Source organism: Propithecus coquereli, unplaced genomic scaffold, assembly GCF_000956105.1.
Source record: "Propithecus coquereli isolate 6110/MARCELLA unplaced genomic scaffold, Pcoq_1.0 Scaffold114, whole genome shotgun sequence".
Classification (NCBI taxonomy): domain Eukaryota; kingdom Metazoa; phylum Chordata; class Mammalia; order Primates; family Indriidae; genus Propithecus; species Propithecus coquereli.
Window position 1 is genome coordinate 1,943,071 of NW_012135414.1, and position 14,775 is coordinate 1,957,845.

Consider the following 14,775-nt stretch of genomic DNA (forward strand, 5'->3'; position numbering starts at 1 on the left):
TTATTATTTTTTTCTTGTGCTTACTTTGGGTTTAATTTGTTACTCTTTTTTCAGTTTATGAAGGTGAAAGCTGAGGTCATTGATTTTAAACCTTTCTTCTTTTCTAACATAAGCATTTAATGCTATAAATTTTCCTCCAAGCCTATCTTTGGCTGCATGTCACCAAATTTAATACATTGTGTTTTCATCTTCATTTAGTTCAAAATAATTTCTAATTTTCCTCATGATTTTTCTTTGATTTATGGGTTATTTTAAAATGTTATTTAGTTCCATATTTTGGAACTTTCCTGGTAACTTTCTCTTATTGATTCTCACTTAATCACATGGTGCACAGAGAATATACTTTGTATGATTTCAAGCCTTTCACATTTACCGAGAATCGTTTTATGGCCCAGAATGTGGCTCGTCTTGATAAATATTCTCTGCACACCTAAAAAGACTGTGTGTTCTGTTGTTATTTGGTAGAATGTTCTATAAATGCCAAGTGAAGTTGATTGACAGTGCTATTCAAGTCTTTTATGTCCTTACTAATTTTCTGTCTACTTATTCTATCAAACATTAAGAGAGGGATGTTGAGATCTTCAGCTATAATTGTAGATTTGCATATTTCTCCTTTAGGTTCTATCAGTTTTGCTTCATATACTTTGAACGTTTTTATTAGGAGCATAAACATTTATGATTCTTATTTCATCTTGATAAATTTATTCTTTTATTATTATGAAAGAACTTTATCTCTGGTAATATTCCTTCCTGAGAAATCTACTTCGTCTGATATTAGTATAGTCATTCTAACTTTCTTTCAATTAGCGTTAACAGGTTTATCCAATTTCTATCCTTTAACTTTTTTTTTTTCTTCTTTTAGCAAACTCAGAAGACTACTGTTTTACATAGTAAAATACAATGTTGCTTTTGTGTTTCATAGAGTTATAGCTTTATTGGCATAAAACTTGATTTTGATGCATTGTGAAGGTTAGGTATTCTGAGTGTATGGAAATATAGAAGACAAAATTTGCACACGTAGACAAAAAAACATATGCTTTTTGTTTTATTGCAATGTTGTTTTCACTAACTCCCTTGCAACTTAATGCTCTGTAAAATATCCAATAGAAACTTCATGTGACCAATGTGCAAACTTGGACGCATTACTTGACTCAGTTTTCCTTCCCTATAAATCAGGGATAGTAACAGTATCTCCTTCATAGGATGATTGTGAGAATAAATGTGTTAATACATGTGAAGTACTTATAACAGTTCCTGACACATGATAAGCACTATAGAAATGTGTACCACTACTCCATCCTTTAACTTTTTCTTTCTGAGTCCACTCTTCTGCAGAACATCTTTTTATTTATTTTTTATTTATTTATTTTTTTGAGACAGAGTCTTACTCTGTTGCCTGAGCTAGAGTGCCGTGGCGTCATCCTAGCTCACAGCAACCTCAAACTCCTGGGCTCAAGCGATCCTCTTGCCTCAGCCTCCCGGGTAGCTAGGACTACAGGCACATGTCACTATGCCTGGCTAATTTTTTCTATTATTAGTTGTTGGCTAATTTATTTCTAATTTTAGTAGAGATGGGGTCTTGCTCTTGCTCAGGCTGGTCTCGAACTCCTGAGCTCAATTCTCCCACCTCAGCCTCCCAGAGTGCTAGGATTACAGGCGTGAGCCACCACGCCCGGCCCAGAACATCTTTTAACTTTTAACCTATTTCCTTATGTTAAAAATGGACAGTCCCACTAACATTGTCTAAGCATTCCTTTCTCTCTTCATGGATAAAGAAAATGTGGTGTATGTATATACTATGGAGTACTATTCAGCTATAAAAAGGAATGAAATAATGTCATTGGCAGCAACATGGAGGGAACTGGAGACCATTATCCTAAGTGAAGTATCTCAGGAATGGAAAACCAAACACCACTATGTCCTACTAATAGGTGGGAGCTAACAGATGGGTACACACAGGCACAAAGCTATATAAAGGACATAAGAAACCAAGAAGGGGGGAGGGCAGGTAGGTGGGTGTAGGATAAAATCTTACCTATTGGGTACAGTGGACATTATTCTGGTGATGGGCACACCAAAGCCCTGATTTAAGCATTATACAAGATATCCTTATAACAAATACACTTGTACCCCCTTAATTAATATTTTGAAATAAAAAAGAATAAAAACAAATGGGCAGCTTGTAGTTGACAGGATATTGTGGGGTCTTTCTTTTTCTCTAGTCTGACAATATCTGTCTTTTAATTTGTGTTAAGCCTGTCTATACTTGATAACATTATTTTGAAATTTTATGTGGAACAAATACAAAAACTGACCAAATATTATGCCTTAAAGTAAACCATAATAAATTCCTGAAAGTAGAAAAAATTCAGCCAAATTTCCTGAACACAATGTAATGAAACTAAAACTAAATAACAGAAGGTTAACTGACAATTTTGAATCATCTAGAAAATTTTTTAAAAAGATGCCCTAGATCACTGCAAGGCAAAATCAACACAGATGTTTAGAGCCTGGCATGGTGATGTGCCTGTAGTCCCAGCTACTTAGGAGGCTGAGCTGGGACGGTTGCTTGGGCCAGGAGTTCAAGGTTGCAGTGTGCTGTGAGTGCCTGTGGATAACCACCACACTCCAGCCTGCGCAACACAGCGGGACACCCTATCCCTAAAAACAAAATCAAAAACAAAAACCCCCAAAATAGTTATTTAGAGATGAATGACAGTTATAATGCTCGGTAATGGTCAAGAGTATGGAGAATGGGCTTGAAGTCATGTGGCCCAAGTCCAAGTTCTGGCTCTGCTGCCCACTGTGACCCTTCTCCAGTGTGTGAGCTTCGCCGTGTCTATTTCCCCTTTTGTGAAATGAAGACAGTGATACCTATCTTAGAGGATTTCTTTTTAAAGATTAAATGAGATGCAATTGAAAAGCACTCTTTAAAGGCCACTTATTTGCGTGTGTATAATATTTCACAGTCACAATTTTGATTGTAAAAAGGTAGCTTTCTTTCTCTATATAGAGCAAGCACAAATTCTGCTGCTTGTGGAAAACTTAAACTTACACATTCAAGGAAACCAGTCACATCTACTTTCTTTAGGATAAATATTCAAGCAATTGAGAATCTTTCTGGCTCCTCTCCACACTTTTGAGTCACCTTCTCCAGACTCAGATTCTTGGGCAGGAACATCTGTTTAGCTGTTTAGCTACATACCCTTCCACAAGTTTCCAGAAAGGGAGCAGAGGAAATGCCTGCTCCCCTCAGCTTCCATAGTTACAGGTACAGGATCTTTTACACTCAGAAAGAGAGACTTTGCCACATGCTGAACAGCCAAAAACCAGCAAGTGTCTGCCATATCTCCATTCTCAGAAGGGGGAATTTTGTTTCTGTCCTAAATCTGTTTCCCAAGAACATGCTACACCCCATGACTCAGCCCCTTCTCAGCGTCTCAGCTCTCACATCATTATGAATTCTTCCCCAAAATATGTTTATGATACAAACTGTGCTTTAAGCCCTCCAGGCTTTGGCTTTTGATCTGCAAAGGATTTTGGAATAAAAAATTCACTGTGGAAGCCAATGGGTGGAAGGCTATAACAACTACAAAAGTTGGGAAAAGAAAAACCTTGGCAGACAATCTCCTTATTTGATCCTGTTATGTTTTCCTTATTAGTGTTACTGGAAAATACAGGGGATGCAGTCAAAGCTGTACTTAGAGGAAAATATACAGTATGATAAATATGAGCATAGGTTTTGAGTTAGACCTGGGTCCAAAGTCTCTTTACTCTGCTATTAACCAGATGTGTGACCTTGGAGAAATTATTTAATTTCCTCAAGCCTTAGTTGCATCAACTATAAATGGTGTTAATAATACTATTTGCCTCATAGAGAAGTTGTGAGAATTCCATGAAGATACTTCATTTAGAGCACTTGGTGCTATACTTATGTGACAGGAATCCTTGGACAATCTTGAGGAAAGGGACCATGAACTTCCTTGGTCATTCTTGGTCATTCATCACATGACAGGTCTTCCCATAGAAACTGTCAATAGGAGAACAAGATACACAAGGCTCAAGCTGTTCTAGTCCCATGAGATAATAAGCATAAGATATAACAGAGCATGGGGTATTTGTGAGATTTTACATTTTACTGATTGGTAATATAATACTCCTGTTAACATATAGATCAAATTCATTTCTTAGTGTTCAAAATGGGAAAGAAAAACAGTAGTTAGATGACATCTCTGGCAATCTTGGATGAACAAGAGGAAGGCAGGAAGGTAGAAAGAAGTAGTGACCAGGTCGTGCCCATGGAGCTAAAGTGCAGATGAGCCTCTTATTGTTGTCCCTTCCGGAGAGAGGGCTCATCTGACTCTGCTCAGTGCACTGAAGCCAGTACGGAGGGAAGATTCACCACCAAAGAGCTGAGAAAAAAGTATAGATAGTAACTTATGATTACTTAATACTGCCTTGATTTGAAAATAAAGTCTTTAGTGAAAAATCCCTTCTTATCTGATATCTATATCTTTTAAAATTCGGAACCTTCTCTTCATTGACGTACAAAAATAATCTATTACCTAATCTGGGGCCTGGAGGGAGAAGATTCTCCCCTGATCTTTGATAAAAATTTTCCCTAAAATAGCCTGAGACATGGCAGATGGTCAGTAAATCTTAAATACTATTATATTACTTATATAAAAAGAGAAAAATAAATTAAGTGTTGGACTAAAGGAGCTAGACAAATAACAAAAAACAAATGAAAGAACTATAAAGAAATATTGAATGAATGCTGAAGTGTTTGGGGGTAAACGCAGTGAAAAACTCTGTGTAAACTGTTCTAGAAGGTAAGCTGGTGAGCTGTGTCAGTTACTTTTACGCTTCCGGTAGCTCTTTGGACCTGTCTGCTCACACCTACCCAGCCTGCCTGCCTTGTCAGTCTGATCTGGCCTTGAACCTGTTTCACTCTGCCCACCGCTGGTGCCCACCTTCATGGCACTCTCCCACGTGGCTGGCTCCATCCCCGAGCTGCCTGTGCCATCCTGCCCAGCTGCTTGTGTCAAGGAAAGCCTAGACCTGACCTCTGGCCATGGCTTTGCCCTGACTCACTGTGCGACCTTAGGGTGGTACTTGTGCTCTCTGGGCCTGGTTCCCTCCACACACACAGTGGAAATCCACCCTCCAGCCAAGTTGCTGGACTGGGGAAAGGAATTTCCCTAGGAAAAGTACCTCTGCCTTCCCTTTTCCTCAGCTGCCAAAGTGCACACCTCGGGGCTCTTCCAGCTGGGAGGTTAGGCAGGGAAGGCCCTCCGCAGCAGGGCCTCCTGTCCTTCTGAGAAATAGAGCTCCCTCTGTAAGAGTGTGTTGCTTTGACTCCCACCAGCCCTGGCTGAAGAAGCATTACATCAAATGAAGGAAAATAAAATTTCTTCAGCAACAGTGTTGCTGGCGGGTTTAAATCTTCTTCCCATAGTGGAGCCGAAACAGACCCAGGCTGAACCCTCCCAGGGGAAGCCTGGCCCTCAGCCTGGCTCGATGAATGTAGAGTCCAGATCTCACAGGACAGAGGGAGAGGGAGCACTGCCTAATAACCAGATCAGTGGATGTCTCCACGGGTCTCGAGGCACTGCAGTCGAATGCACACATGCTATGCATGCCAGAGCTCTCCAGGCCGGTCAGAATAGCTGGAAGGGGCAGGGCGGAGGCTTTGGATGCCCCTCTGGCCTGGCATTCAAGCCCTGCACATCAGGTCTGCCTTACACCTCCCCTCGCCTCCCCACCGCCCCCAACATGTCAGCCCCACTGTTCTCCTGCTGGAACAGCAGGACTCTCCTGCTTCCGCGCCTTCGCTCAGGCCATACCTCCTACTGAGAATGCCTTTCCTCAAAGCCATCTGGCAGAGCTCCTGATTTCTACGAGGCCCAGCTCAAACTAAACCCTCTTTTAGGAGCCTTCTGTCTCCCTCCTTGTTAGATTTCATCTCCCCGTGCTCAGAACTCCCATGGCATGTTGTCTGTACAGTTAGATTACCCATTCCAACCTGGCTTGTAAAGGCAAACCATTACCAAGGGCAATGCCCCTCAGGAACTCTCAGTTGACAAACTTTCTTCCTAGAAACAAACAAAAGCCCCGCAGCTTATATTGCAGACATTCTAATGACTGTGATTGATGCCAATAGTGACGCCATGCCAAGCTCACTGACTCTTGAGAAGTGAGCCTTGCCTCTCCGGTAGAGACCACGCCTCCCACCCCTCTACTCTAAGCAACTAGAGTCACTCATCCAGCCCAGGCTAGGGGAGGTGGAAGAGGCCCTCGCATTGGATATGGAATGGAAGTCTTAAAATATCCAGGGGAAAGACCTGAGAAATGAAGTGAGGCTGTTTAAATAACTGGAGGTGACAAAATTGTGGAATCAGACAGAGATGTTGTTGTGGGGGTTCCACTACTTAGATGGAAACAGGGGTTCACATAGCACTGTGGGGGGTCAGTTACTGGAAAAATAAAATCATTTCATATTTATACTCTAATAAGTTGAGACTGCAAAAACATTGGTTTTCTATTGAAGCAAATGCTGTTGGTGGCCAGTGCAGCAGCCCTGTGCCTTCTTACTTGCCCTACTCAACCGTGACTTGTGTGGGCAGCCATGTGTGCAGTCCTGGACTAAGCCAGTTGTGGCCATGCTGCTCCCCTTGGCCAGTAATTGGTCTAGGGGTGGGAATATGACCCAGTCCCGGCCAAGGAGATACAAGGGACAAATGTTGAGGGATTTCTGAGAAATATTTTTCTTACTCATACGAGGCACAAGTGGTCAAAGAAGGCACTGTGGCTCTCATCTCCTTTCTTCTCAGCGTGGAGCTCAGATAGCTACCATGAGACCATGAAGACAGAGCTGTGATCTCTTTATCATAGACATAAGATGAGTATTTGGTGGCATAAATGACATGCATTTGCCCTCCCTGGCCACAGAAAGATGATGACTTATGAGAGACCATCCAGTTAATGTCATCTAGTAAGCAATCAAGTCTGAAGCCAGGATCCTCTGTCCTGGAGCTTTTAGAAAGCTCCGATAGAGCTTGTCGTAGTCTGTTCAGGCTGCTCTAACAAAATAGCATAAACTGGGTAGCTTGTAAACAACAGAATTTTTTTCCCCCTCAGTTCTAGAGGCTGGGAAGTCCAAGATCAAGACAGATTTGTTGTCTGGTGAGGGCCCATTTCCTGGCTCATAGAGGGCACCTTTTTGCTGTGTCCTCACATGGTAGAAGGGGCAAGGGTCTCTCTTAGGCTTCTGTGTAAGGGCATTCATCCCATTCATGAGGGCTCCTCCCCTAGGATCTCTTCACCTCCCAAAGGCCCCACCTCCTAATACCATCACCTTCAGGGTAAGGAGTTCAACGTAAGAATTTTGGAGGGACACAAATATTCAGAGCATAGCAAAGCTGGCTCTGGATCTAAGCATACAAGTGGCAAGAAGAATCTTCCTCAAGTTGGCCTGCTTCTTCCTGCACTAACAGATTTAAATGTTCTGCACTCATCACAGTGTCTCCTGACCTTTGCTGACATTTTTGCTCTGGGTATAACAATTATTTTATTATTAGTCACTTTGGATAACTCACTTTTTCAATAGACCACTCTTACAAAGCACGCCATTGGTTGTTACTGGGCTCTGTTGGGTGATGTATACAGCACCTCTAGGTGTGTGCCTGGCCTGAGGGTAGGGTGCTGATGAATGTCACAGGTTGAATTGGTTTGGGGGATAATGGCCTGATAGAGACATGCATGTTCCCCAGAGGATACATCCAGCAAAAGGCTTCTTCCAGGAACATAATTCTTTCCTGTGGGAAATGTATTTTATCCGGTTTAGGTGCGGCTGAAGTTCCCCCGACTTTTCTCCTCTGCCACAGAGGTGGGCATGTGACCCAGGCCAGACCGATGAGCCTCTTAGGGTCCATTCGCAGTTACTTTCTATAGAATGGACAGGGAGCTATTTCATGTTTTTCTATCTTGGTTTCATTACCCATGACCACAGAAGACTGAATCTTTATCTAGAATCTCCTTTCCACACAATTACCTCACCTTCTAGTTTGTCTTCCTCCTGCAGAACTGCTTTCTCCTGGACTTCTACGCACTCCTTGCTACTAGTCCCTGGCAAAATTATAGGGCACAGGCACCCCATTTCTCTCTCCCCCTACATAGTCCTAGTTCTTTCTTTCCCATAGAATCTCAAGGCCTCTCCCAGACTGACACACTTGGCCCTGGGCAGAACACTGGAGAGCCGTCCATCAGGGGCTCCACCTGCTCTGGTGCTGGAAAGCCAATTGACGATCTGTCCACGAGGCAGTGGGGGTGTCCACCACAGCAGCTGGCCATTGAGGAGCATTTCTCCCTGAACTGACCTGATCTGTGCTTGTTTCTCCCATCACCATTTGTGAAGTTCTCACGATGGTGTCCCCAGAACAGAACGAGCCTTTAGATCTTTCTTTCCCTTGATATACCTCCACATCCCAGGCCAAACCCAAGCACCCTTCTCATTTCTCTTATTTCTTTCCCAGACCATGAAACTTCCACTGCTTTTCTAATAGAAAAAGCTTGTCAGTCCTGGCAGTTGTCCTATCCCTATGAGAAAAGACCTCTGCGCTAGACTGTATTATTTAAAATATTTATTGCCTCTCCCTGAAACACACACACATAAACACCATGGGAAGATTATACATCCCCACACTTTATACTTAGGAGGGGCCATGTGACTTGCTTTGGCCAATAAAACATAGGCAGAAATGACAGTATTGCTTCTGAGTAGAGACTTTAAGAGCCAGCTTGTTGTTCTGTATGTCTCTTTTCTCCCCTTTGTGAGGACACTGGAATGGGTCTTCATGGTGTCAAGAGCTGCGGCTGACCCATAATGGACATGTGACAGGAACAAGATGGAAGCCTCTGTTGTTGCAAGCCACTGAAGTTTTGGGGACTCACCTTAAGCTGACTGATACTACTTCTCAGGTCCCATCAACATGCCCTCCATCTCTGTATTCCAAAGTTCTCTCCGCCCTGGAGCTGGAACATCAGGCCCAGTGCAGTGGGGAGTAGAACTATCTAGTATGTCCTTGGATCTTGGAAGGCCTGAAGCTCTCTCTGACCTGAAGGCCTAAAGCTGGGGTCTTTGTACTTGACTCTCTGCCACTGCCTGCCCTCTGGTCTGACCAGCTCTGTCCTAACTGGCTGGCTATCCCAGGGCCCTCGGTTTAGGATAATATTAATAACACTCCATGACTTCTTATTCTAGAGCAAAGGACACAGCTCACCCAAGGGTGATCAGTGGCTTCATTTTGAATGTCCACATTGCTTGGAAGCACACATGATCATATAAAATTATTTTTATTAAAATAGAAAAGATTTCCAGTATATTGCATCGAAGACATTTATACAGAAAAAAAGCAATTGCAACAAACATGCTATATCAGCATTGAGATATTCTGAAAGCTTTAAGTGCCCACTTTTCAACAACATTTTGGTATAATAAGCATATCCCTATGTATTTCAGAGGGTACATATAATACTGAAAAAAATACTTCATGTAAAATCTAAGTTCAGGTGCATACAAACAAGAAGTATTACATTGAATAGCTTATTTCAAACTGTGAAACACATTCAAAGTATTTGATTCTTAGACAACATGCAAACATTTTAATACTCAGCTTGACATTTTTAAATATATAAACCACAATTCTTTATAATTCTATGTCCAAAAAGGAAGTCAGACAGAACACTTATCTACATTGTGCATATCACAAAAAGCAAATGTGTTTTCAAGAACGGAAAGTACTGGGTTAACACACATGATTGTCATTTTACAAATATGGCTATTCACCTTCTTCATAATAAAATAGAAATATCATGTATTATTTACATGAACTACTAATTATTTCACTTTTTGGCAATTATATAAGTAGCAGCAATTGGTTTAAAGATTGATGTTTAAAAACTCTAAATTTAACTCAGGCGAATACCGAAGAATAGATATCTGGTTAATATAAAAATTACATAATGCAAGATGCTTTGATTCAATGTAACTTCTCCCTTTCACAAAAGTCACAGACACAAATCAGTGACCACTGAGACTGTCACTTACAACATATAATTATATGAGTGTCATTTAGTCAGCTTTTTTTTTCTGCTTAACACAATAGATGAGGTCTTGAATTAAATTTCTGTAAATTAATTTAAATTTGCCTGATGATTTACATGATAATTTCAAAGATACTTTATCTTTATTTCATACTCTCTACTAGCAGTGGCTCTTCCCTGGGACCCCCTAGCTTCTAGATAGAGTAGGTAATTATCTGTAAACAAAAACGAACATAAAGGGAACCTTAATACTTACTTACAGGAACCCTGAAGTGAAGTTTCTGTGATCTGATCCCGATAGCAAAATGAGTGATGTTTCTAAAATGTGATCATCTCACTTATCGATGAATTAAATTTGCTTTAGAGTGGGGGACTCATCTAATGAGCAAAATGTAAATCATAAGGCAGTGATCCACCAGAAAGAGACATTCTCTTTTCATTAGGATTCAGAAGAACATATTTTAACACTTGTAAAAACAAAACAAAAACCCTACTAATATTGGCAGACTAAAGAAAAATACTGTGTGGTGAATAGAGGTGACATGTGCTTTTAATTGGCCACAATTCAACAACATACCAGCTGTCCTGAATTTCTTTCACAAGGTAGAAAGTTAGGTCGAGGAACACTTGGCACCCTTTGTTGGCAGTCAGTCGTGTGTCCATAGCAAGGCAAGGCCGAGGCTGAGGACGAGGAAGAAAGTGTGGCAGGGAGGCCTGGCCCCAATGCCGGCTGAGGGCACGCTGCTGGAGACTTGTACCTGGGAAATGATGAGGGCAGAGAGAGGGACGTGGGATGCCAGAGTAGGACTATCAGAGTTGATAAGGGACTCGATCTTCTCTGCTTCTTTATTGCAGGCTTCAATCTGGGAGGGCGAAATAAGATTCTTTTAATATAAAAACACAGAACCTGTGAAAAGGTCAAGTCAGACAAAGTCCACATGTATCCCCAAAGCAGTGTGGCCTTGGAGGAAATTTCTCTTTGTCCTTTCCTTAGTCAAAATAACATTTTATTATCGTCAATTTATTATATAAATATAACAGCATTAATCGGAATCAAACCAGAAATGATCCACAATGCCACAGCCCTCATCAATCAACTGTTTTCATTTTTCCACAATCCAGTTCACCTCTCCCCCACATTTAGACAGTATTATAGGGAATGTACTTTCGATGCCCGTTTAAACACAGGATGAAAACAGTTTGATTTAACGAGGTTTCTAATGATGGCAGTTCAAAAACTGCTTGAAATCATCCCCTTCACGTGAGCCCTCCTTTCCTTGACACTGAACCTTGGGCCTACATGTGTGGGGTTCCGTATGTCTCCAGATTGTGAGGAAGAAAAATGGGGGCCCTCAGGACAATCTCTGATGGGATCCTCCTCCACAGTGGGGCGTAGCCTCAAGAGACCAGAGTCTGTTCTGGCTTTGTCACTGCATGACCTGTGCCAGTTCCCTCCCTCCTTGGGCCTCTGCTGCCTCGTCTGTACAATGGGTGGATTGGATTCCATGATTTCTCAGACCCCTTCCATGTCTGCACACGCTGAGGTCACAGTATCTTGACCTCTCCCCTCCCCTGACTCCTTTGTATTCTGCTGTCAAATGTGTAGGGTCTCAGCAGCCTCGCAGAGTGCTTGTTCCTTCAGAGACTCCCTTGCTTCTCTCCCTGCTGCCCTGCTGACCCCGATCCCTCCCTGCTCCTGGTTTGTGCCCACCCCCTCCTAGGTCCACCAAACTTGAAAGTGACAAGACGGCTGCACAACGTGTGCTGACCCCCACCTGCAGAGCTTTCGGATGGTGATCGACAGGAATGATCAGGATCACAATTTCAGATTCAATGCTGAAGTATCCAAATACGTCACACTGTGGGACAGACACGTGCATGCGGATTTTCTGAAGTATTTCCAGAACTGTTATTGGCTTTTTATTTGTCACCTAGAAAGAGAAAATATTCTATTACCTGAAAAACAGAAGAATTCCCTACTACTGCCTAAGCTGCCTTGCTTCAGGCTGCCAGCTGAGGTGGCTGTTCTGACCAAGGAGCCCTCAGCACAAGGCCTCGACATAGCTCTGCTCTGCTAAATTCTAAATCTTCCTAGTCCGTTACAATGGGGTTTTGCCTGACTGTGGAGCTTTGTAGCCAAGATAAAAACACTCTCCAGAAGTGCTTTTATTTATTTATTTATTTATTATTCCAGGGTTTTGTGAGGGTACAAACATTGTAGTTACACTTTATGTCTTTGCCTCGCCCAAAGGCATGCCCTTCCCTCCCTTTAGTGCTCCCCGTGTCCTTTAGTTGTAGATTTGCCCCCCCATCCCCCTAATCCCTAAAGAGTATTTCTGCCATGTGATCAACCTAGTATTGATCAGTTAGTACCAATTTGATGGTGAGTACAAATGGATCCCGTTCTTCTGCAGAAGTGCTTTTTTAAAAAAGTGACTGTTCTGAGTTAGAGACCATAGGGTAATTAAAGTCTTCCTATAAAAATACAGGCGTTTTAATCAAAATGGGGATAAGTCTCTAGGTGGTGCCACATGTTGGCTGCTACATTTCTGGAGCCCTGTCTTCACAAAAAGGGAGCAGCAACAGTGACAGCACAGAAAACAGAAAGGGGCAAACCTATGCAGGTTGGGGGCCAGGCTCCACAAGTTCTCCTCAGGAGGCACGGGGACTGGCGTGAGGGGAGGCGACCCTGAAACCACCTGGGCATCCACAAGTCTCCGGCTACTGGCTACCTGGCTCTGCCTGCAGCCCTCACCTATACTTACTGTGCCAGCAGGGTCCTTTCCTAAGAAAGGATCAAAGTGACAGTGACATGCACAGCCAGGGTGTGGAGGGAAGGAGCACAGGCTTGGGAGTCAGCCAGTCTGGGTGCAAACCCTACTCCTACTGATTACGAGCTGTATGGCCTTGGGCAAGTTGCTTTCTGAAGATTAGTTTCTTCGTCTATAAATGGGGACAATACATTCTACTCTCTAGGATTACTGAGAGGTTTAGCAATAAGGTTTCAACAGTACCTGGCATATAAAGCAATTTACCTTAGCAATAGTATCCAGTTTTTCCTTGTCAAATAAAACTCTTAACATCCCAGCACATAATGGGCAACAAGCACCTGTATAACAGAAACCGTTTTATGTGTGTTCAGAATTAGAAAGAAGGAGAATTCAAAGTAGCTGGTGAAATGACCACCCCTTCATTCTGGGTTAGGAGAGCTATAGCCGTCCTTCCTGATGACTGCCAACCGGGGGTCTTAATAATCGTACATTTGCCAAAATCCTTCCCCGCTTTCGCCCTTCACCACTTCTCAGGCTGTGTGCAGACAGCACAGAAAGGGCTGGCCTTTCGAGAGACATGGGGCCTGCTCCTGCTCTGCCTCAGAACTTGCTGTGTGATCCTGGGCAAATGCTTTCGCTGGGCTTTAGTTTTCCTCTCTAAATAAGGGAGCTGGTGTTTCAGGCAGTCCATGAGTGTTCGATTCAAATTTAATTTTTAAAATTATTTCAAACTGTTCAAAAACCATACCAGAATATAGCATAATCAGATATAATTATACTGTATCTTAACACAACAGAGATCATTAACCAGTCTGTTAGCAACCTCTCTACCCCCGGCCCTCCCCATCACCCTCCATTTCACTTCATTGTACTTGTTGCCACCTGGCTGAGTATAGATTTCCAAGGTAACTTGTGTTTGGTCTGTCACCTCCCCTGGAACATGGTCTCCTGAAGGAAAAAGGCTTTTTTCTGCCCACTGCTGTGTCCCCAGTGCTTAGAAGAATGTTGGCACGTAGCAGAAGTTCAGTAAACATGTGATGAATTAATGGATGAAGGAATGAACTTGTTAGACTCCACATTAACCTATCTGTGAAGACTTGGAATAAAGTCTCTTCTGCTACCTCTGTTTAACTGGAGAGTGTGAGATTGTAAGGTAAACTGTTTAAAAAAACTATTATTGCTTACGACAGTCTGCATGAAACAAGACTTTCCTGATTATAAACAGCTAAAACAAATTAGATGCTAAGACCAATCTAAGACAACTGTCTTCTCTCAATTTCAAATGTTTGTGTTTATCAAAACTACTTTATTTATTCTTTAATTACTATTAATAATTAATTAATAGTAATAAAATAAGTAAACATTATGTTTTTAAAGTAATAACCCTAATTTTAGTAATCAAATACTATTTCATCTCTTTACATATTGGTGTTTGGTATAAGATTTTCCTTGAAAAACGGTTGCCATATTGTTTTAAAATCACAGGACCAGATGATACATAAAGTAATCCACAACTTTTTAAGGTCAACCCAGAGTAATGGGTCTAATTAATATAAAGGTCTCTTCAAGACTATTTTTTTTTTGTTGAGACAGGGTCTTCCTCTGTTGCCCGGGCTAGAGTACAGTGGTGTGATCATAGCTCACCGCAGCCTCACACTCCTGGGCTCAAGCAACCTCCTCCTGCCTCAGCCTTTCGAGTAGCTGGGGCACAGGCGCAGGCCACTGCACCCGGCTAATTTTTCATTTTTTGTAGAGATGGGGTCTTGCTATTGCTCAGGTTGGTCTTGAATTCCTGATCTCAAGCGATCTTCCTGCCTTGGCCTCCCAGAGTGCTAGGATTACAGGCGTGAGCCACCGTGCCTGGCCTTCTTCAAGAGTTTTTGAAAAATTTGAATAAACT

The 14,775-nt window shown here is 42.2% G+C and overlaps 1 protein-coding gene across 1 annotated transcript in view; it reads right to left on the reverse strand.

Annotated features, from left to right (window-relative positions):
- Positions 1-9,335: 9,335 nt before the first annotated feature.
- RECK (reversion-inducing-cysteine-rich protein with kazal motifs) overlaps positions 9,336-14,775 on the reverse strand; it is an 86,713-nt gene continuing 81,273 nt past the window's right edge. Inside the window, exons 19-21 of the mRNA XM_012657212.1 lie at positions 13,140-13,213; positions 11,880-12,035; positions 9,336-10,967 (exon numbers count right to left, since the gene is read on the reverse strand). Of these exons, the coding sequence (XP_012512666.1) occupies positions 10,752-10,967; positions 11,880-12,035; positions 13,140-13,213 (446 nt within the window). The 3' untranslated portion in view covers positions 9,336-10,751. The remainder of the gene's footprint in view (positions 10,968-11,879; positions 12,036-13,139; positions 13,214-14,775) is intronic.